Genomic DNA, 25,560 nt, shown 5'->3' with positions numbered 1-25,560 from the left:
AATTCCAAAATGTGATTAAAAAATGTAATATGTTAAAAGATACATATTGTAGGTGCCCTCTATACCAAATATAATTCACTCAAAAAGGGTATAAATTTTTTGTGGTAAGCTCAATGTGGCCTAAACACAAACAGAACTCATCTTGCCCATATCAGTCACACAAACAGAGTTACATGCACACAAAAATAGAAAAATTGGAAAAATTACCTAAAAAACATGGATCTTCTAAGTGTGGTAGCACAAAAGGGACAAGTGATATCCAAGCCAAATTTCAAACACTGCATAAGTAGACTATAATATAATATGTGGCAAAATTTCAACTTGTTATTGAAAGGTATTTGTGTACAATAAGAGTTGACAGAGATGTATTTGGTTACGTTTATTTTAACACGATTTAGCAAGTAATAGTGATGATGCAGACAGCTTGTTTCAGATAAAGCTGCAGCAATTATTGGGAACCATTAGGCAACAGAAAGTTAAACAATGTTAGTTTTCAGGGACAGAATGAGTCATTGTTAGGCAGGAACAACAAAGGAAACGAGCAACAATTACAGGTTACTCATGTTTTTAAGATTCTAGTTCAGACTGGTCAGTACTGTTGTGGAAAGTCAGTATGGAGGCAGAAGAGTGTACTAGTGGTGCTTTTGTTAAAACAAGTTGCAGTATTGGTAGAGCACAAGCATCTGAATGTCATAAAACAACATGTGGAACAAAATGTGGCATTCGCTTTGTACTGTATGATCTGGATGAATCGGACCAAGATTTGCTGCTATGGAGAAACGGGATACACCCTGTGGGAACAAAAGTACAGTTCCAGGAAACTTTAGTGTTTGTTATCATCATATGAAAGTGTTTATGGATAAGTATTCTTTCCTACAAAGAAGTTGTTTTGATCCATTTCGGATTCATAAGAAGACAGTGAAGTGTAGCCTCAGAGAAATTTATATAAAATTAGTATTGAAAGCGAATCAGTGCATGGGACTTAACATGAAACCAGGACAAAAGTTATGTTCCAGATGTGTTACACTGCTAAAAAAATGAAGAATATTCTGATAATTTACATGACAGTGACGAAGAGTATCAGCCACCTACAACCACAGCGGATGAGCAATTAAATACTTCAGTGACTGCTCTTGGTTTGTCTCCCATGAAGACACACAAAGTTGGGAAAAGAGACAGGCCCAGCTATGGTAGAAGAAAACTACACGAAAGCTCAAATGGAATTAAAACACAAAATACCTGACACACTAATGGTGGAAGGAACAGAAATCGTGCCAGAAATGCTCCAATTTGGACAAAATTGTGCCATATCCACATGCCAGAAAAAAGTAGTTATTCTTACCCTTGCACCTTCCAGCTGGTCTACTGACTACATTGCAAAGGAATTCAATGTTTCTACATATATGGTAAAGCAAGCTAGGAAAATAAAAGCAACCCAAGGAGTGCTTCCACAACTTCAGCAGGCTCAGGGTAAGCAATTGAGTTGCTAGTGTCAGAGTTTTATGAAAATAATGACTACAGCCAAATAATGTCTGGAAAAAAAGTCTATGTAACAGTGAAAATGGGAAATGTACGTGTACAGATGCAAAAAAGACTGTTGCTATGCAACATATCAGAACTATATGTAGAATTCAACGAAAAGTATCCCAATACCAAAGTAGGTTTATCGTCTTTTTTCAATCTTCGGCCAAAATGGGTTGTGCCTGTAAGTGCAAGAGGCACACACAATGTTTGTGTATGTGAGACCCATCAAAATGCTAAGCTGATGTTTCCTGCTATAAAGGATTCTGGTCTGGATTACAAAGGTGCAATGAAGCTGCTAGTGTGCGACATCAGTTCCTACCAGTGCATGATACACAGGTGTGAAAAGTGTCCTGGTAAGGCAAATCTTGCAGAACACATGAATAACAAACTGCATGGTGAACTCCTTATGGAAGATGATGATGATGAACTTGTTTCTTATAAACAATGGACACACATGGATCACACAAGTCTTTAAACAAAGCAAAGTACAGTGGAAGATTTTGTTTAACTGTGTTGTCAAAAAACAGACAAACTGACCACACACAGCTTCACAGCAACAGCACAATCGGCTTATCTCCAGTTTTGTAAGAATAATTTGAAACAAGATGAAATTATAGTAATACTAGACTTTTCTGAGAATTATGCATTTATAGTTCAAGATGCCATCCAAGGATATCATTGGGCTAACAGTCAAGCAACTCTCCAGCCATTTGCGATTTACTATAGAGGTGAATCAGGTGATGTGTGTGTCACGAACCTGTGCGTTTGTAGTGACTGTTTAATTCATGATGCCATTGCAGTTCACGCCCACATTCGCACTGTCATGGCATGTGTGAAAAACAAGCTGCCTCACATACATTTTGCAAAATACTTCAGTGATGGAGCAGATAGTTAGTACAAAAACTGTAAAAATCTCAAGAATTTATGCATGCATTACCATGATTTTCAGATTCACGCAGAATGGAATTTTTTCGCAACAAGTCATGGTAAAAATGTATGTGATGGTATTGGTGCTACCGTTAAGCGCATGGCATCACGAGCTAGTCTGCAGCACCCTACAGAAGGTCTTCAATTATTTACCTGGGTACAGAAAAATATCTCTGGCATACAATCATTCTATGTTTCGAAAGATGAGGTGAAATCAGTCGAAGAGTTGCTAAAAAGCAGACTAGAACACGTTAAAACACAAGGAGCCATCATCACTTCTCTCCAGCGGACTCTGACAATGTGCAGATGAGCAGACTGTCCGGTTATAACTATAGGTTCATGCACAACATGTGTCTTCACAGTGTGTCTGACTCAGGATTCAGAAGCAAAAGCAGCAACATACAACCAGGTTGCTATGTTATTGCTGTTTATGATGACAAATCGTACTTAGGATGGGTTGCAGAGTGCTGCGAAGCAGGAGGTGATGTATTTGTGAACTTCATAGCACCAGCAGGACCAGCAAGATCATTTTATTGGCCACGTTTGGCAGACAGGTGTTGGATTCCTTTTGAAGATATTCTTATGACAGTTCCAGTTCCTACCACAGTGTCAGGAAGACAGTACAATTTGCCACTCAATGTACAGAGTACAGTAGCTAAAGTGTGAGAGAACTTCTGTTCGAAGCACAATCGACTGGTTTTTAGCAGTTAAGGTGCAGTAAACATAAATGATAGGTTGTGTTAATCTGTCTATATGTTGTTGCTTAGTGATTAAACAGTTGTGGGAGAGGATAAGAAGAGGCAAAACAGTTTACGATATCTTTTTACAAAACTGTGTTGTGGAACAATGGCCCCAACACCAAATACATCTGTCAACTTCCAATGTACACAAATGTCTTGCAATAACATGCTGAAATTTTGAGATTATGGTCTACTTATGCACTGTGTGAAATTTGGCTTGGATACCACTTGTCCCTTTTGCGCTACCAGACTTAGAAAATCCATGTTTTTCAGGTAATTTTACAAATTTTTGTATTTTCATGTGCATGTAACTCAGTTTTTGTGACTGATGAGTTCTGTGTGTGTTTAGCACACATTAAGCTTACTAAAAAAAGAATTATACCCTTTTTGAGTGAATTATATTTGGCATAGAGGGCACCTACAATATGTACCTTCTAACATATTACATTTTTTTTAATCACATTTTGGAATTTTTATTTTCCCTCAGAAATATGTTGTTGGTATTTTGATTCATGGAGTGTGTTCTCTAAATGGGTGTTACTGGGTTGAAAAAATTTCACTGGATTGTGTGGAATAGTTCCAAAGTTATTAAGACCTGAAGTTGGGTCTGAAGATAGATTGCCAGATGTGGGTTGCATATTTCCAGGTCATGCCACCTTGTTTCACAAGTCATAATTCTGGAACTAATTGGCAGGGGAAACTAATACTTTGTACATGAGTGTTCCACACATGGTAGAATTAGTGTACTGAATTTCAGTCAGATCTGAGACTATGAGCTGGAGCCCCTGGTTGAACTGACATGGAATGACCCATGTGCTATCTGAGTCCGTGTCCGAACCATCTAATTGTAAATTTAGGAAGGCATGTTCACGGCTGTTATCGACCTTCACCTCCCTGTCCAAGTGTTATTTCTGAAACTTTTCAGCGTGTCACACAAATTGTAGCCACACTGAAGGGGATGCTGTCTATTTCTTCAAGCACAAGTATTTCAGTGTCTGTTACCTTGAATGTATTTTTTCCCCCCAACATAGATTGTAACCTGTGCGCAAATAAATTCTGTCGGGTTATACTCACAGTGATATGAGGGTAAACGCATAACTGTGGACCACATTCATTTAACCAGCTTCAGGGGGTTCACCACGAGTCTGTCTTATATTGTCCGGAATATTTTTTCAGCCAGAGCACAATATCTCCTTTCCTGGTGCTCGTACCTAGCCTTTTCTCTGTAACAGCTGAATGACAATTGGCATGGTAACTACAATGACTGACTTCAAAGCAAGGTATTGCAAGAATTGTTCAGTGAACCACTTCTTGAAAGTGACAGCATTCATTTCCAAATGGTAGTCACTACTGTTTTTCTTACAGTTAAATACAAGTTTACTCTCAGGAACGAAATCAGAAGAAGAGCCAGCATGCAGAATAAATATCTGAGAAGCTTTTCCTTTAGAAACTTTAAAACTGCCAATACCATCACTCGTTTACCAGGAGATATTTACTGTACGATTCTGATTCACCCACATTTCATCAAGGTAACACACTGCAGAACTACCTCCTCCTCTTGTATCATACATCTTTATAAGGCAAGTGGTTCATGCTGCTTCTGTGTCACTTCTTTCAATTAAAAACTCTCTTCTTAACATTTTTGAAACCAATATATTTTAATATTGTTTGCACTGATGAAGCACTACCTTCGAAGCCAATTCACACATGCATAATTGTAACAAATTTTTGTGATAACAGGTATTCCCTTTTTATAAACATTTCAAACACGGAGTGCTTTAAAATATTGTTGCCAAAACCATCTATTTGTGTTACAGGTATATTGCAATTTCAACGCTTTTCAGGTAACATGAACACAAATTTTCCTGTGGTTTCTACAGCTATGAGACTTTTGTTTACTATTCTCTGTACTGTTATCTTGCCGACACATGCTTCTGCAGTTCGTTCTTGAGACTTCAAAATGTCCATAATAGAAGTCTCGATTTCAGATTCATATCTGAAAAAGTTACAAATGCAGGAAATAAACCTCCATGTCTGCTTGTGAAGCATCTACATCTGCATCTACATGATTACCTGCAATTCAGAATTAAGTACCAGGCAGAGGAGTTATGTAACCACCCTCGAGCTATTTCTCTACCGTTCTACTCTCACACTGTGCGCAGTAAACATGAACACTTTAGTCTTTCTGTGTGAGCTCTTATTCCTCTTGTTTTATTATGATGATCATTCCTCCATATGTGGGTGGCCGCCACTCTGTAGAGAAAGTTGGCGTCTGAAATTTCAAGAGAAGATCCTGCCACAATGAAAAATGCCTTTGTTTTGATGACTGCCACCACAGTTCGCAGTAATACAAAATGAGCTGCCCTTCTTTGAATTTTTTTGATCATTCCTATTTGCTGTGGATCCCACACCGGACAACAGTACTCCAGAAGAGGGCAGAAAAGCATGGTGTAAGTAGACTCTTTAGTAGACCTGTTGCATTTTCTAAGTGTTCTACCAATTAATTGCAGTCTTTGCTTTGATTTCCTCACTGCATTATCCACGTGATTGTTAAAATTCATGTTATTCGTAATTGTAATCCTTAAGTATTCAGTTAAATTTACAGCCTTTATATTTGTGTTTTATCCTGTAAACTGCAATTCAACGGATTAGTACTCGTGTGGATTTTTCATTATTAAGAGTCAATTGCCACTTTTCTCACCATACAGATAGATTGCCTAAATCATTTTGTAATTTGTTTCAATCATCTGATGACTTTATAAGATGGTAAATCACAGCATCATCTGCCAAAAGGCAGAGAGGCCTGCTCAGATTATCGCCTAAATCGTTTATTAGCTCAGGAACAGCAGGAGGCCTACGAGCCTTCCTTGCAAAAGCCAGGTATCAGTGCTGTTTTATTCCACGATTTTCCGTCAATTACTATAAACTGTGACCTTGGACAAGAAATCGTGAACCCGGTCACATAACTAAAATGATACACCACAGCCGTGCAATTTAATTAAAGTTGTTTGTCAGATACTTCAAATGTATTGCCATCATCTGACATTCATTTTACAGATACACATTCACAGCTATAATGCTACAAGAAAGTAAAATTGACATCTGAATGAATAATTCAGTCGCTCCGTGCATGAAACTGCATTGTCGCGAAATAAGGCAATAGCGCAGCAGGCGGGAGAGAGATTCTCGCAGTCCAGTTTGTATCTCACGGCTAGCCCTGGGAGAGAGAATGAATTTTATTGGCCGGTAGCAGTTAATGGTTGGGGATGTGCAGAACAGCTGAAAATAGGACCACCGTCCTACATGAGGCGAACTTTAGGCATACATGGGGAGGCAACAGCTGAGGTATCAGAAGTGTGATACCTATGTTATTACGGGGTTCAGTCAGATGGGGACATAACTGCCCTACCGCACGGACTGGCTACACAGGCTGGTGAGCTAGCGGGGCAGGGGGAGGCTACGACAGGGAAGGAAGAGAGGAAGGACAGGGGGGAGAGGAATCCATGTTGTAGATGCTAGGGAGGAAGTTGTTCTCCAAGTGGCCCACACTGCAGAGAGGAAATTTAGAAGTGGGAGTCAAACCCCAAAGAGGGATCAAAAATGCCAAAAAGGAAGCATGGAAGAGAAAAGGCAAGGGGAACAAAACCATGAGCTATACAGGAAACCAGGTGGATAGCCAGGTCAACATAAGACCACCGAGAGAGGGGAAGGAGGAGACAGCAGGGAAGGAATTGTAGCGCGGGAAGGAAGAATGGGCTGCAATAGCTTGAGGTCCAGTGTGCGTCACACGTGAATTCACGAAAGAATCTTGAGGAACCTGGGGATAACAACAGTGTTTCTTGTTAAGTTGTAATTTGAATTACTAGATGACGATTGCCACTGAATAATGTAAGAAGAGGAGTAGCATTCTTGTTCACAAAGTAGCTGCTTTTCTACTAATATACAGATTGATTAAGCTGAGCTGTTAACCTCAACGTGCAGTCCATTTTCATAGCCATTTTAATTACAGATATATTGGTATCAACCTTGCTTTTCAAATTAAACCATAGTAATTTCTGCTATTAATATCATAATCCTGAAAGAGAGAAATTCAATGGCATTTCACTCTTCAAAATCCAATCATCACTTTCAGAGTAATTAAAATACTTGCTAGAACTTAGGCATGGTCTATTTTGAATTCGTGATTTCATATCCAAAATATTTCTTAATCAAATTCGTAGGTAAAAATGTGTTGAACCGCATCAAAACCAGTATGAAAGGGAGCACACAGGAAACGTAACTTTCATTCTGTTCGTGTTTTCATTTGTGCCAAATCCCAGTTAGCTGAAAAAATAAATGTCTTTCACAAATCAAGATAAACTAAATATTCTACTTCTTTATGCAGAACACAAGGACCGTGAAGAGAACTAATGACATATGCACAAGTCCAACAAGAATGATAATTCAGTAAGTAAGCAAAACAATTTTATTGGAAGGGCACCAGAATACAACACACAGGGTAGGGTGCAGTATTGCAATGAGCAGAGTAAACGAAATAGATGTTCTGGCAATTAATACTCATATCTTCTGGTAAACCTTCCGAGATGTAAGGTCGTGGTCCATGAAACTTATCCTTACATCCCGGAAGGTTTACCAGAAGATATGTCATCCAATCGTGAAAGCTTTCATACTATGAATTAATACTCATCCACAGGTTAGCTCCAGAGAATTTAGAAATGCCTCTGGAATAAATCAACCCAGTGTTGTACACATTTTGCACGCAAATAGCACCTGCAGATACTGTGTCACTAACTTCAGCTGCAGATTAACCAGCGAGATTTCAGAAGATGCTGTGCCACACAGTTCTGATCCGACATTAGGGAAATAGATTTTTTCTTGAAAGAATTCTCTATGCTCATAAAGCTACCATCACAAATCTTGTTGCTGAATGTAATAAACACACATTATTTGGCCACTGAGAATCTTCACATGTTGAACATCAGAGGTAGTCGAGTGTGAATATCTGATGTAGGATTATTAGACTATGTGATTGGTCCTTACTTCATTGTACAAACCTGGGGACTACACAATTGGTTCTTAATTCATTGAACCAACCTGAACATGTGAAAGAAATACACAATTTTTTACTCAAGTGCTACTTGCTCTCCAACAGGAAGTACCACTTCAGAGATGTATACGAGTGCCCAACTCACAACTCGCTTGTGGCTAAGAAAGCAGTCACGCAGCTCTTTCGTGTCACTGGACAGGAAGTGGAAGCATTATCCTTTGGCCTGCAAGTCTGCCTGATATGACATCACTGGACTTACTTCTCCAGGGTAAACTCAAAGACAACGACTATGCAATCATTCCGATGAGTTAAGAGGATTTAAAACACCACACTGTAGCAGCAAGTGCAATGATATCAAAGAAGTCTCAGAGTAGTGTGACAGTCAGCCTTCATGAAACTATTTCCCTCTTCTTAGTTAAAACTTGATTGATGGAGATGTTTCTTTGTCAGTGTTTTTTGGATGACCATGGTCAGACAAATTATTTATTATTATGAGGCTCATTCTCTAACATTCTCAATCACCTAGCAGTAACTTCTCTCCTGCCTAAAACAGGCTCACTATTATTACTAACTCTTGTGACAATTCTAAACAAAATTAACTGAAGCTCAACTATTAGGATGATAAATGTTACAAATATGAACTTACTCCTTCACTTCCTCAATGAAGCTCTTCTGCTGCAGACCTGAATCCTCTGTTTCCGTAAACTAAAACAAAAGAGAATGGTCTAGTTAAGAAACAACAGAACATTAGAAAATAATAAAACAAAAGTCACAAAATTATGTTGTATTGATCCTATAGCACCACATTGAAGAATGAAAGTGCTTATTCATTTGAGCTCTTCAAAGATGTTTATCCGCAAATTCTAAAGATGAAGTGCTCATCCAGACTAATGGTGTTACAACTGACTTCAATGTTGTCATCCTCCATAATCACCATATTACATGCAGGATTCTCCTGCTTCCTCAAAACTGTTCAAATTTCGAAAGTTCCAAAACCATTCAGTAGTGTAGCATAAAATAAAAATATTTATACGGATCTTTGAAGAAATTGTGTCTTCTTCGGTAATGTCAATTACTCCAAAAGGCTGTCGACGTAAACTGTGTAAATTGTATTTACATTTTTTGTGTATAGAAAGAGAAATAACAAGCCATCATTTTCTGTACAATCTTCATATACGTGGACAAAACAGGCTGCTCATTATAATTGCAGTGATGGTCAGAGGAACCTATAGTGAAGTTCAGTAAATGCACACATATATGCAAACAACTTCGTGTACTTTCTGAGTCATCAGTAGTAAAAAAATAACAATGCCAGAAAATGCCATGTATTTTTAGTTCATTTAAAATCCCTATCCCATCTGTTGAGCACTGCACATATGTTTAAAAATAAACATCTGTAAATTACCATCTGGTGCCTAATGCTTACCATTACAGAAAGCTTTGTTCAGGGAGAGACAGTCTGGTTTCCTTAAATAGCAACACCTATTACAATAATTTAGCCAAAATTAAATGCTTACCTGTACATCTTCACTGTCTAAACTGAGAGGGTCCTGGGCACTGCCGGATTCCTCGACCACGCAATCTTCCTGAAACAGCAAGGCACAGGTGTAAACACCATATGTAAGTGTTTAATGCTTCGGTAAAACATACATTCCAGCTCTTTATTTGTAATTCCTCATTTAGATTACACCATGTCACACATAATCTGTGACATAACCATTCTTAGTCCAAAGCCATCATAGGATTCTGTCAAACAAAATGAAAAAAATGCTAATGAGACAAGACTGTAACAGCACACCATTCTGGAGTGGCTTTGTTTTGTTTTGTTTTAGAGCGCAAAAACAACTAGGGTCGTACGTGCCCGTGTCAAAACTGTAGAACACGAAGACAAAGAGAGGAGTTACAACAACTGCACATCAATCCCAATCAATGCAGGTCCTGACTAAAAATTAAATGAACTTCACCACATTCCTACGACGGTTAAAGAGTAAAATGCAGTCGACACCCACAGCATCGTTCAATAAAATGGCCTGTAACTCAGATGGCAAACACGAATGGGGAAGAAAGCAGTTAAAAATAGGGCATTCCGCCAGGAAATGGCGGAGAGACAAAAGTTGGGCAGAATGTGTACAAAGTAGTGGGGGAGCACCACTTAAATGGTAACGGCTAAAGACACAGTGCCCAACATGCAGCCCAGTTAAAATGATCTCGCACAGAGAAGGCCCAAGCCACTGGGGGAGGCTTAATAACCCAGTGCTGGTTCTCATGAAGGGAGGACCAGTGGTAAGGACACTACCTGCCGACACACGGTGACACAGAGATCATTGGAGGGAACAGAAGAACTAGTGGTCCGAGGTACGAGGACAGCAGCCTCGGCAGCAGCAACAGTGGCTTCGTTTCCTGTCAGACCGATGTGACCAGGAACCCATATAAATACCACAGAAGCTCCACCAAGAGTGAGCAAGTGACAGCTTTCCTTGACCAGTGCACTAAGTGACGCACGGTGTGCAGCACACGGAGGCTTCGACATCTGAGCAGCTGACGCAATTGAAAAGCCCGCGTTGCAGGATGTGCTGCATAGCCTTATACAGGGTGAAGGGCTCTGCTGTAAATACTGAGCAGTGTTCCGGAAGCAGATATCGACAAATGTCAGCCAATGACGAAGGCACGTCCGACACCACAGTCACTACGAGAGCCGTCAGTGTAGACAAAGGTACTACTGCAAAATTCCACGCTTATGCCGTGAAGCTGAAGGCGATAGAGTGAGACTGGAGTAGTGTCCTTAGGGAGCGAATTAAAGTCAAAGTGAACACAGGATGCTGCGTGAAGCCGAGGTAGTGAAGGGTTCACACCCACCAGGAAAGTGGCAGGTAGTGAGAAGTTGAGTTGCCAGAGCAAGACGCAAAGGCGAATTCCACAAGGTAACACCGAAGAGGGACGCGCCCCGTACTGGCCGTCAAAGGAGTAATTGAAGGAGGTGGTATAGGATGGGTAGCCAAGCACGGCAGACATACGGCACGCGTATCTGCCGAGGAGAAAGTCACGGCAGGAGGATAGCGGTAGTTCGGCAGCTTCTTCGTACGGACTCACAACCGGGCTAGCGTAAAAGGCGTCAGTGGCCAAACGGATACCGCAATGGTGGATAGTATTGAGACGGTATAAAAAGGATGGACGTGCAGATGCACGAACGAATGGACAATGGACCGGTACAAATGGAGAAGGTGATACGATCTGCTCCCCAGGAAGTATCACTGAGGACACGTAGGACACCGACAGGCCGCATACAGCGGGCTGCCAGGTAAGACATTCGGGAGGACCGAGAGTTTCGCATTGAGCACGAGCCCCAGGAATTTCGTAGTTTCGACAAATGGAAGAGTAACAGGTCCAAGATGTTAAGACTGTGGAAGAAACCAATTGCACTGCCAGAATTTCATACAAACAGTTCTGTCAGTGTCAAAATGAAAGACATTGTTGATGCTCCACGAGTAAAGATGATCGAGACATTGGTGAAGACACTGCTCAATCAGACAAGTCTCTGGAGAACTGCAATAAATGACAAAATCGTCGACGAAAAAGGAACCGGAGGTGCCCACCGGGAGACAGGCCATTATAGGGTTAATAGCAAAGAGGATGAAGCTCAAAATGGAACCCTGAGGCACACAATTTTCCTGGATAAAGGTGTCTGACATGACTGAACCCATATGCACCTTGAAAACTCGGTCTTTTAAAAATTTCTGAAGGAAACAGGGCAGACAGCCACGGAAGCCCCAGGTTTACAGAGGATATCAGTCCTCCAGCAGGTGCCATAGGCTTTCTCCAAATTTTAAAAAAAACATGGCCACAATCTGGAATTTCCACAGAAAACCGTTCATGACACGAGTGGACAAAGTGATGAGATGGTCAATTGCAGAATGCCGTGCTCAAAATCCACACTGTGCAGTAATTAGTAAATTGCAAGTCTCGAGCCACTGTACCAGCCGGGCATGAAATATACATTCCATCATCTTGTAAACACAGCTGCTGAGAGAAATGGGGCAGTAGCTAGAAGGAAGGTGTTTGTCCATACCGGGTGTAGGTATGGGTATGACAGCGACTTCACACCAGCATCTGGAAAATATGTCTTCTGCCCAGATACAGTTCTATGTATCGAGCAGAAAATGCTTTCCCACAAGTGAAAGGTGCTGCGACACCTGAATGTGAACAACTTCTAGACCTGGAGAGGAGGATTGGGATGAAGTGAGCATGATCTAGCTCCCTCATAGTGAGGGGGAGATTGCAGCACTCACAATTTGGAAAAGAGAAGGGTATCACTCGAGCCTCTTCTGCTCATTTCCAATGGAGGAAGGCACAGTGATAGCTTGAAATCTCCACAAAATGGTGGAGATAGCAATAACGTCCACGATAACATCGTCACAGCACACCTCAGTCCACCAAAGGACTGGGACCCAACATGGTAAAGAGGAAGTGTGAGGAACAGCACATTCTGCGGTGGTAAGGATAATGTTTGTAAGATATTCCACCTGGTCATAACAACAGGAGAAATATTGTTCGTCGAAGGTCGCTAGGAATGACAGAAGCCTCCAGTTGGCCTTGGTAAACTGCCATTTCGGTGTGCACGTATGTGGGGGTAGGAGTCGGCAAATGTATAGCACACGGGAAATGGTCGCTTGAGTATATGTTAGACAGAATGGATCACTCAAGACAATGGGTAAACAGGTGTGTGTGGAGTCTGAAAGGAACGTGGGTGCTCCTGTGTTAACCCAGAAGAGATTAAGTTGATTAAGAAGGTCAGCCAAAAGGGCGCCTCTTGGGCAGGTTCTGGGAGAACCCCAAAATGGATGGTGCACATTAAAGTCACCAAGCAGCAGAAAGGGGGTGAGGTAGCTGCCTAATAAGCAATAGGAAGTCCACCCTGGTGACATCGTACAACAGAGGAATGTAAACGGTACAAAGGGAAAAGTTTATGTGAGGAAGGAAAATGCAAACTGCAACAGCCTGAAGGCAGTCAGGGAGATGGGCTGAACAGCACCCTATGTGAGCAGCATAACTCCCCCCCCCCCCCCCCCCCCCCCCCCCCCCCCCCCCCCCCGAGATGTAATGCTAACCTTGGCGGGAAGGTCTTAACGGACCGGGAAAAAATGGAAGAGCTCAAAGCGGTCATGGGGTTGCAATTTCATTTCCTGAAGGCAGGGAACAGGTGGACACTGCATACATCCTCTTTGTTGGATCGAAGACCATGAACGTACCGCTGGAGAAGAGTCATGACAAGGAAAGAAAAAGGAGTGTCAGACAGCCTAGTGAAAATAACACCATGGGAAGAATTCAGCGTTCAATGGGCCTCAACACGAACAGGACAGCCACGTAGGAGTGAAGCTGCAAGCAGTAGCTGTGATAAAAGATCAGTAGTAGTCTCATAAAAGCAAAGTGCCACTGCATAAACAAGAGCAAGATTTCACAGGGCCAGCAAATGCATCAACACCACCTTTCTGAATAATAAACGGATTTTCCGTAGTAAAGTATGTGAAACCACAAGGAACCTTGGTGCAGCTGGGAGGGTCTTTGAATCATTTGCCTCATTCCATTTACATTTCATAGACATTGACTACGAAGATGATTGGCTCACTGCGAGAAAATCCCACAAAATTGCCAGCGTCTCTGACGGCGCGCTCCTTCCAACTGGGGGCCCACTTCAGAAGGAAGGGGGCGCAACTGCCTTAGGCGATTGTTCCCACCTCTGGTCACACCCCCCAAACCCTTGGCAGAGAGACCAATCAACAATTTGGGAAGTTAGCAGCTCAGGCAATCACCCCTCCCTGGGCCTGGCCTGTACCACGGGGTACGTACGAACCCTACCAGTCGACCAGGGGCTGGGAATTACGTGTTACCTGTTACAAGTGGGCTGGACTTCCTGAGTGCCCAGGGAGGAAGAAAAACAGGAACCTCAAATGCTGATGCAGAGGAAGGATAGGAGCAGGTGAATGAAGAAAGAGAAAAGTAACAGTGGAGAGTATTGTGATATTGACTAACGAAAATGCAGAATACATTTTCGAAAACAGACGTGTTCCCAAGGGAAGGGAAAAAGAACAGCAAGAGGACAGACATGCAGCATGGAAGAGCAAATATACTGCAAAGGCTGGGGCCCCACAGTAGCCAAGCACGAACCCGCCACACAGTGTCAAGCCCCCTGGGGGAGCGGAGGGGGGGGGGGGGGGGGGGGGGCATTCTGAAGTGGTGTTCTGTTACTACTACAAATATCTATGTCACTTACGTATGCATAGATAACATAAACAAGGCTTACTCCACGAATTACCTAAAATGTTACTATTACCCACCTAATAGTGTGTCAGCCCATCTCTAAAATGGAATACAGCAGCAATTCTGTGTGGTGTGCATCTGACAAGCCCTCGATAGTTTCTGGAGGTACATGGCATCATATGTCTATGCAACAGGTAATACAATTTCAGTATATTATCTGCCACTGGTTTGCAGGCACGGAGTTGACACTCTACAGTATCTCAGACGTGTTCCGCCGCATTCATATAAGGCGCTCTAGTGGCCGAGACACCAGTTCTCTATCGTGCTCCTCAAACAACTACAGTACAATTCCGGCCTTGTGCCACAGACAGTCATCCCGATGGGAGATGCCTCGCTATGAGGGTTGACATATAGCATGCAGTGATGCAGATGAACCAGAATAATGTTGACACAGCCCACAACTGTCACGGTGGCTTCGATTACTATCACAGTCCCACGGACGCCGAGGTGAAAGTTCCTCATAGCGTAATACTGCCTCCTATCTGCCTTCTCCCACTGGCCTGCATCAATGGCATGCTTTATATTTTGAGCAATGATTTATCTGGATGACATATCTGGACACAACCACCAACCTGGTGTAACAAACAATACGATTCATCTGACCAGCTGCCACATTTACATTGATCAATGGTCCAATCTCTATGGTCTGGAGCCCAATAAAATCTGGTGACATTGTCAGGACAACAAGAGGACACACGAACACTGTCAGCTGCGGGATCCCAAACTCGTCAATGTGGAGTGAACAGTATGCTCCGAAACACTTGGGCCTCCACCAGCATCTATAATACCACACAGCTATCATGGAACTCGATAACAGTTGCAAATTGCCTACATAATGGCTTCGGGGTCAACAAAAATTTTAATCTCTCTCATAATTACTGACCAAAACGAAAATTTAAAATTTTGTCATAATCTATTCATTATGAGGTATAATCTTGCATTAAAAGTTTAACAGCCATTAGCCTTGTGCACTGGTAACACAGGTTCTCGTCAGATCACCGAAATTAAGTGCTGCTGAGCTGGGTTAGCACTCGGATGGGTGACCATCCAGTCTGCCGAGCGCTGTTGGCAAGCGGGGCGCACTCAGGCCTTGCGATGCGAACTGAGGAGCTACTTGATTGAGAAGCAGTGGCTCTGGCCTCGTAAACTGATGTACGGCCGGGGGAGATGACCACATTGTGTGTGTGTTTGTTGAGGTAGCATAGCTGCAGTGCACAAATACCTGGAATTTATTAATCCAGTATTTGAGAATGACAACACATAGCAGATTCCAACAAACATTACACACAATTTCAAATCTTTATGAAATTCTCTCCTCCTGACAGCCCCACAAAATGATCAAGGGAAATGGTTTATTGCCTACTATATTTCTGCTGTTCATGCAAACATTATATTTTATCTGTTACTACTTTTCTATCAACCCTGTTCACAACACATTTTGCAGACAGTATCCACTTATAGCACTGAATGTACCTTCAAAGTTATATCACTATGTGACACACAGTTCAGGAGACATGTCATAAATGTTGAGATGCCTGAAAAACTTGCTTTTTCTTAAAATGGAACACGGATTACCTGTACTGCATTCATCCAGAATTTCTTAATGTGACCACTTGGTTACTTGTGACAAACTTTAGACATAATTTTGAACATTTTCTACTACACATTTGATGTCAAATATTCAACACATTACAAATGAGTCCAAGTAATCACACTTTGAAACTGTTTCTAACACAGGAGTTCAATTCTTTATGAAACCGCAGGTTTAGTGGTTGTACTCTGCTGTCGGATCACCACCAAGCCTGCTTAACACACCAGGACAGCCTCTGACCTCCACATTCTGTGATGAGTCATGAAAATCCAACATCTTGTTACCTACTCACGGTTTCACCACTATTGAAGCACTTTACATAGAAGCACATAGCAGTAGCATGCGAAAACTTGGCAGCTTCACCCACTATCCCACCAGGCAGCATTTAATTTCACAATGGGCAGTGGTCGTAACATTTTGGCTCATCAGTAATTATTTGCAGTGTTGTGCAAGTATTATCACAATAATATAATCACAATGGTAACTGGGGTCCCTCCCCCATGAACCATGGATCTTGCCAATGGTGGGGAGGCTTGCACACCTCAGCAATACAGGTAGCTGTACTGTAGGTGCAATGGCAACAGAGGGGTATCTGTTGACAGGCGACACAAATGAGTGGTTCCTGAAGAGGGGCAGCAGCATTCTTAGTAATTGCAGGGGCACCAGTCTGGATGATTGATCTGGTCTTGTGAAATCAACCAAAACAGCCTTGCTGTGCTACCACTGCAAATGGCTAAAAGCAAGGGGGAAGTACAGTCATAATTTTTCCCGAGGGCATGCAGCTCTACCGAACGGTTAAATGATGACTGCGTCCTCTTGGGTGAAATATTCCAGAGGTAAAATAGTCTACCATTCAGATCTTCGGATGGGGACTAATCAGGAGGATGTCATTATCAGAAGAAGATACTTTAATTGGGCATGTAGGTTACAAAATTCAAATAGGGGAAAGGACAGATTAAAGTTGGATATATAATGGGAATTAGTGAAGTGTGATGGCAGGAGGAACAGAACTTCCGCTTACAGGATTATAAATACAAAAACAAATAGGAGTAATGCAGGAGTTGGTTTAATAATGAATATGAAAATAGGAACATGAACAAGCTACTACAAACAGCATAGTGAATGCATTATTGCAGCCAAGACAGGCACAAAGCCAACATCCACAACAATAGTACAAGTTTATATGCCAACTAGTTCCCTAGACGAAGAAATTGAAGAAATGGATGGTCAGAAAAAGAAATTATTCACATAGTTAACGAAGATGAAAATTTAATAGTCAAGGGGGACGGGAATTCAATAGTAGGAAAAGGAAGAGAAGGAAAATTGGTAGGTGAATAGGGACTGGAGGGAAAGGAATGAAAGAGGAAGCTGCCTGTTAGAATTTTGCACAGAGGATAATTCAATCACCATGAACACTTGGTTTAAGAATCATAAAGAAGGTTGTACACGTGGAAGAGATCTGAAGACACCAGCAGGTATCAGATTGATTATAAATGGTATGGCAGAGATTTTGGAACCAGATTTTAAATTTTACGACATTTCCAGGAGCGGATATGGACTCTGACCACAATTTATTGGTAATGAACTGTAGATTAAAACTGAAGAGAGAGGAAATAAGGAGATGAGACCTGGATAAAGTGAAAGAACAAGAGGCGGTTGAGAATTTCAGATGGAGCATCAGGGAATGACTGACAAGAACAGGGGAAAGAAATACAGTACAAAGGGAATGGATAGCTTTGCCAGATGAAATACTGAAGGCAGCAGAGGATCAAGTAGGCAAAGAGATGAGGGCTTGTAGAAATCCTTGGTTGACACAAGATTTATTGAATTTAATTGATGAAAAGACAAAATAGAAAGTATGGTAAATGAAGAAGGCGAAAGGGAATAGAAACATCTAAAAAATGTAACCGACAGAAAGTGGAAAATGGCTAAGCAGGGTTGGCTAGAAGACAAATGTAAGGACTTAAAAGCATCTATCACTAGGGAAAGGTAGATGCTGCCTACAGGAAAATTAAAGAGACATTCTGGAAAAAGAAAACCACTTGTATGAATTTCAAGAGCTCAGATGGAGAACCAGTCCTATGCAAAGATGGGAAAGCTGAAAAGTGTAAGGAGTACATAGAGGATGTATACAAGGGAGATGTACTTGAAGGCAATACTATAGAAATGGAAGAAAATGCAGACGAAGATGAGATGGTAGATATGATACTACGTGAAGAATTTGACAGAGCACTGGAAGACCTGAGTCGAAACAAGGCCCAGCAAGTAGACAATATTCAGTTGAAACCACAGATAGCCTTGGGAGAGCCAGCCATGACAAAACTCTTCCATCTGGTGTGCAAGAGGTATGAGACAGGTGAATTAACTTCAGACTTCAAGAAGAATATTATAATTCCAATTCCAAAGAAAGCAGTTGCTGACAGGTGTGAATATTACTGAACTACCAGTTTAATAAGTCATGGTTGCAAAATACTGACACAGATTCTTTACAGGGGAATGGACAAACTAGTAGAAGCTGACCTCGAGGAAGATCAGTTTGGATTCCAGAGAAATATAGGAACACGTGAGGCAATACTGACCCGACAACTTCTCATAGAAGATAGGATAAGCAAAGACAAACCTGTCTTTATAGCATTTGCACATACGAGTTGGCCACCTATCGGAACTTCCTGAAGCTACAGGGGCTGAAGTGAGAATATTCCATGATGTTCCACAACAAACTCCACATTTTTTCAACCAAAATTCGCCAAGAAAAAAAAGTATTGCATTAATTATAGAGTGCTCATCGTATATTTGTAGTGTGTGTGCAGGATACAGTGGCCGATGTGCAGTGACCATTTTTCATTAAAAGCGCTGGGCAAGTTCATTTGTTTGTTTGAAAGGGGAGGCCGACAAGCATTTGCCACCTTCCTGCCAGTTGGCAATGACAGAATGAAGGTGCATACCATGCAATCCTTCTCAAAAAAATTTACAGAAACTATTCAATAATAAAAAATAAATAAAACACATTTTTGCTTTACTTATAGCTTTATATGTCAGGATCATCATGATGATGTGTCCATTACTTCATTAATGGCCAGAGTTATTGCGATATTTACTGTGAGAAATTTGGAAAAGTTGGAGGCGTCCGTCTGCGACCAATTTCGAAAAAATTGATCTCATATAGCACACTCATTTACGTTCGCACCATGTCAGAGATAAAGCCAACGCGAAATATCCACAATGTTCCTCACATTTCATAAATGTGTTTCAGACATCGAAATGAGAATTTGGCAAATGATAGCATGCAAATAGAAGAGTATTTTGCCATATCATTATTATACAAAATTTAATTACCTACCATATTATTCCACTAACTATAGACTTTTTCGATGAAAAAATTAATTTTTAAGAGCCACTGATTGCTGATGAAACAAGAAATGCTATGGGTTCTGGAACAACATAAGTGAAGGCATTTCTCTCTCTCTCTCTCTCTCTCTCTCTCTCTCTCTCTCTTTTCCACTGGAGATGTGCTTTTTCATAAGCTACTGATCTTACTTTTTCTCAGTTCTTCACATAATAAATTTAGCAAAACAACTGTTTCAGAATTCTGTCACAATTGTGTCTGTACAACACGTCACTGAGGTGAGACTGTGTAAACCCCGCTGTGTTTCGGAAAAAGAAGTAAATTCTAACATGGCAACCAGAAAAATGAGTAGGTTTTACTCAAAATTCACCACTAGTGATGCTTCTCTGAAAGTTAAAAATGCTTACCAAGCCAGGCAAAAATAAATTCCTGCACTTTCAGCAGAACAAACCAGAAGTGACAGTTCATTTTGAGTGATCAGCATGCAAATGTGGGTGTGGACGGGCCCCACTTAATAATTACAAAAAATGTGAATGTAAGCTTCAGTTTAGAACAGCACATCCCCTACAACGCCTGCCCATAGCCCCTCACCACTATCACTCTCCCCACGTGTGCCCTGCCATCTGCGTATCTCCCAGCCATGGTACTTTATGTGGACTCTAGTTATAGTATGCAAAGTGCTTTGTTATTTGAGGTTTCAGTGTAACCAAAGTGCAAATGGTTAAGCTATTTTGAAAAAAGTTACGTCACTGTGTCATCCATTCTTTGATAACACAACAAATTGTTGAGGTCCCGGGCTTTGACTGTCTAACAGTAGCTACTAACATCACACACAGGTTATAGCTCTGAGTGGTAAATCATTTTTGGAAAATGTATGGCAGTACATCATGATCACAAACTTACCAGTTCTGGCTTAACAAAAATATACTCTTCTTGTGTCTGTTCATTATCATTCTCATGTTCTTGCTGGGAAATCTGAAACAGTAATGGATAATTTTAAAGACTTTTTCTTAAATAGGTGTGATTATATTATTCCACTTACAAAAAGTTAGATAGCCACTATGTTCTTTAAATATATGACAGACAACAAGGTTTCACAATATGAAATAGATGATTCAGTTAATGCTGCTAAGTGACTCTTTTCAGAAAATTTAAAAATGCAGTGGAACGAGTCAAAATAAAAAAATAATGTTCTTATTAATTTCCTAAACACAATATAATTTAAAAAATGCGCAGAGTGCAAAGTTTCATTTTTAAGCATTTGCTGTAAAGCATACTTCAATACACAAATGAAGTGTAATATCTGACTGTCTCAGGGATGACTGCTGACATACTGACTACCTTGTTCATCGGTCAAGAACAACTACTTTATTTCTTTACTACTACTGCTACCACTACACACATACCATTTTTAACTGAAGTTAAATATGTGGTGAAAAGGCAGCCACAAACTCAATTTGCCAATGACAAAGAATCATAGTTAGGATAAACGTATCACTGACATGGGAATGCTGTTTTCCTTGTGCATAGCTGCAGTCCTACACAACGAGTCTATCATACAATTTAATGTGTCATGTGAAAACTGTAAATCATGCTTTCACTCGTGTGACCGCAGAGATGAAGGCAATGCAATGTTCTGTGAAATTCCATAAAAACATAGAGATTATGGAAAAGATACAAGAATTACGGAAGAGAACAATCAAACTAAGTGCGGTGAAGATGTGGGTCGAGGGTAACAAAAAAGTGAAAATGGAGCAGTTTTATCAATGTATCCATTTCACTTAATTACTCCTATGTGAAAAGACCAATTTAACTGATACATGCTAGAGGAATATGCCTTATCATTGTAATTAAAAACATGGGGCTGGTTGATTCGAAAACATTAAGGAATCATCAATTTAATGTTGGAGGGAAGTGTGGAGGGAAGGGGGCAAAAGATGTAAAGGGAGACCAAGAGACAAATACGGTAAGCAGGTTTAAATGGATGTATGTTGCATTAGTTATCTAGAGGTGATGAGGCCTTCACAAGTCTGATTAGCGTGAAGAGCTTCACGAAACTAGTATTTGGACTGAAGACGACAATAAAATGCTGTTGCTGCTGCTGTTGTTCCCCTCCATCTGAAGACTTTCCTAGGAAAGCCTCTTTGTCTTCGAATAACTACTGCAACCTACATCCATTTGAGCCTGCTTACTGTATCCTTACTTAAGTCTCCCTCTACAATTTTAACCCCAGCCCTTCTGCATACTTCCCTCCAGTGCCACATTCATAATTCTTCTACAGCACCACATTTCAAAAGCTATTCTCTTCTTGTCTGAACTGCTTATCACCAAAGTTTCTCTACCATACAAAGCTGCACTCCACATAAATACATTCAAAATGGCTTCCTGACAGATTTATATTCAAAGTTAACAAGTCTCTCTTTTCCACAAATGCTTTTATAGCTATCGATAGTCTGCATTTCATATCCTCTTTACTGCATCCTTCATCAGTGTTTTGTTGGCCGGATAGAAAAAGTCTACTAGTTTTCATGTCCCATATGCTAATCTCGTGACAGAATTACAAAGTTGCTGGCAAATCTCAAAGTTTTTGTTTCTTCTACCTGAACTTAAATTCCAAACGAAAAAATTTCTCCTTGGTTTCCTTCACAGCTTGCTCAGTGTACAGATTGAATAACATTGGGGACAGGCTACAACCCTGTCTTACTCTCTTCTCAAGTATGGCTTCCTTTCATGCCCTTTGACTCATATCTGCACCTGGCTTCTATACAAATTGCAAATAACCTTTTACTATCCGTTTTTATCCTTGTTACCTTCAAAATTTCAGAGGATGTAACCCAGTCAAAATTGTCAAAAGCTTTCTCTAAATCTACAAATGCTATAAATGTAGGTTTACCTTTCTTCAAATACCTTCTATGATATGTCATAGGGTCAGTATTGCTTCCGGTGTTCTTACATTTCTCCAGAACTGATCTTATCCTAAGCTAGCACCTAACAGTTTTTCCATTCTTCTGCAAATGTTTTGAATCAGTATTTTTCAAACATGTTTATAAAACTGATAATACAATAATATTCACACCTGTCAGCATCTACTTCTTTGAAACTAGAACTATTACACTACTCTTGAGGTATGAGGGTATTTGCTCTATCACACATATATTGCACACCAGATGGAATAGTTTTGCCCTGGTTAGCTATCCCAAGGATCTCAAAAATTCTGAGGAATTGTTATCAACTACAGGGGCCCATGTTCCTACTGAAGACTGTGTTCTGTCAATTTCATCATCATCATCATCATTTGTATGACCCACTAAAATGGACATACCTGAGTTGCAGTCCAAACTGACATGTTCCACATCATTACATAATGTCGTAATCATGATCTAGGGAACTACTATTAATGTAATGTAACACTCATGAAATCACGTCTTGGTTAAAACATAGGTGGTTTTGCTGGACAGTCACAATTTACAACCTGACAAGCTCAGTGACGGTATGAAACTAGACATTCCGCCCCCCTCCCTTTTTTCCTCCAAATCTTGATTGAAGTGACAGCCTGATCTGTAGTGTAACCACAGAGCAAGATTTGGTTGAAAGGTGATAACTCTGTTGGGAGTTGGCAAAGTCAACAAATTTGAATGTCAGATAAAAGTTGTGGTAACAGATTGACCTGTAGTGTAGCTATATGTTTACATTCACACCACATTGAAACATGCTTTGCCTTATTTAATGTACTTTTCTGTCACCAATATTAAAACTGTGACAGAAATACAGAAAACATATATTAGATCTGGACAAGTTTTCAATGAGCATATCAAAGAATGTTCTTGAAACTAAGAGTTCTGATGATGTGGGCACTAGCACTTTCAGCAGAATCTAGGTTCAGTGTGCCAAATCACAAATTTGATTGAGTCTACTGATAACTTTACCTAGGCAACAAGACACAAGCTAGCAACAGGTCTAGTAGACACTGATGTTGGATGTCAGATTGGGGACAAGAAATGTTATACATGACCTCAGTAAAATGCCTTCAGTTTAGTGGCCACATGAGAAGTAATTAGACAATTATTCATGTATAGGCATGCTTTAATACACACACAAGCATGCAGACATCATAATCACCTGCACACAATAGGATTAGAACGATGGATTTGAGGGGGGGGGGGGGGGGGGGGGGGAGTGCATGGGTCAAATTAAAAACCCTCTTCCCACACAATTTGCTGAAGATTTTTGACACCATACCATACTTTTGTCTTACTGTTGCAAAGATAACAATCAGGGACAGTCAATAGGATTTAATCACAATATAAAGTGATTTACCGATTTTTTAATACTAAAATCAGCATGAAAAACCCTCTGAATTGTTGGGACCCATGTCGGAGCTTGATATAAGTCAATGGCAATTCCCCATATGTGATAAAGAAAGAACTAAATACAGACAGGAGCTCTGGGATTGTAGTTAAGGAAATCACATTTATTTTAACATTTCTACAGATATGACAAAGCTGACATGTATTCCACCACTTGCAAGAAACTTTAAATTTCATGATGCTCCATTTGTTATTGGATGATGAAGAAAACTATTTATTGGTATCTATCAGCAATAAATCAACACTTTGTGGTGATAATGAGCAACAATCTACAGTCTGGATTGAACACTGACATTTACAAACATTATAATACAAAGTAAAATACACAGCCATGTACTTGGGTGATTCTTGTAAGTGTGACTTAGACACCATACAACTTCATAAATCATCCAGGAAAAAAAAACAGGAAGAGAGGACTATTTCTTCTATATCTTAACTCTTTCCCCATTCCTGACGGTTCTCATTCATGATGTGAACTATTTATAATGCCATAAAGGAAAGAAATCATAAAATTATGATACAAGATGATTTCTTAAACAGAATATTGCAGCTAACTAGCTACATAATCATCATCATCATGTAAGCACATATGAATTATAAGCATAACTATGGTACAGATGACAGGACTCCATCAAAATATTTAGGTACAAAATGAACTAGGAAACTTGCAAATAAGTTTAAAACCTTCAGCAAATTGCTGACTCCTTCAGTGAATACATCTACTTTACTGGTTCTGTATAGCCACTGGGGCACTGAGTTGTCCACTTAGTCAACAGGATAGGCTTATCAAGTTTTCAATATGACCATATCTAATCTAGTTGCAGCAATATTACTCCTGTTTCACGTCCAACATGTTAACACAACATTTTAAATGAGCAAAAACCAATTTCCAACAAAATAAGGGCGGTAGGGTAGACACTGACTAGCCTACCTGCATACAGCACTAAATTTACTGTTCGATACTGCTGATCTCGCTGAATACCGAATGGATGAAATCTTTCAATAATTTCTTCAAAAGTGGCATCTCACAACCGAAGAATAAACAGACAAGGCTTGTCCCAACTATGACTAAATTTAATATTATCCCTGAGATCAGTTATGAACCTTCATTGTAAGCCTGGTTGATGGACATTAAATAACTGGCAGCAGTTTTATGGTATAAGATGTCAAACAATCTGTTTAAATCATTTCCGTAAATAGCTATCCAACACAACAGCTAACCGAGCCACGTGCAATAACTTTGTTTCAGTATAATTGTGAAAACGTATTTACTTCTCCTGGGAGGGGGGGGGGGGGGGGGGGGCATCTGAAACATTCTATAGTATTTTCGTAATAATGAATATTACAAGAGCAGTTAATTATTTACCTTTGCTGTACTGTAATCCAACGTACTTTCTTTCTTGATATGAGTCACATCCATCTGCAACCGAACACTTAAAAATATTCTCACGTAAAAAAAAAAATCAGGCGTGCAGCCACTCAAGCTTTTCAGCAGATAACGTAAACAAACATTCGCACAGTACACCACATACCCGCTCGGCGCTCCAGACGCACAAGGATTTTATCGCTTTGCTTGGGCCACAAAAATGACAAAAGACGATCTACGTGGTTGTTACCAATATGTACGATAATCTACATTCATACTATTTCCACGACAGAGTAATAAAAATCTGCAAGACATCTAGACGATCAAATTGTTGGAG

The 25,560-nt window shown here is 40.4% G+C and overlaps 1 protein-coding gene across 1 annotated transcript in view; it reads right to left on the bottom strand.

The window, feature by feature from the left end:
• The window catches only part of LOC126106277 (zinc finger protein 436-like), an 84,537-nt gene extending 59,210 nt beyond the window's left edge, over positions 1–25,327 (bottom strand). Inside the window, exons 1-4 of the mRNA XM_049912499.1 lie at positions 25,224–25,327; positions 20,394–20,465; positions 9,756–9,824; positions 8,885–8,943 (exon numbers count right to left, since the gene is read on the bottom strand). Coding sequence (XP_049768456.1) covers positions 8,885–8,943; positions 9,756–9,824; positions 20,394–20,465; positions 25,224–25,277 — 254 coding nt within the window. The 5' untranslated portion in view covers positions 25,278–25,327. The remainder of the gene's footprint in view (positions 1–8,884; positions 8,944–9,755; positions 9,825–20,393; positions 20,466–25,223) is intronic.
• Positions 25,328–25,560: the final 233 nt, after the last annotated feature.

The sequence above is a fragment of the Schistocerca cancellata genome, chromosome 10 (genome assembly GCF_023864275.1).
Source record: "Schistocerca cancellata isolate TAMUIC-IGC-003103 chromosome 10, iqSchCanc2.1, whole genome shotgun sequence".
Taxonomy (NCBI): Eukaryota; Metazoa; Arthropoda; class Insecta; order Orthoptera; family Acrididae; genus Schistocerca; species Schistocerca cancellata.
Note: the sequence above shows the minus strand (reverse complement) of the source record. Positions and strands in the feature narration are given on the sequence as shown.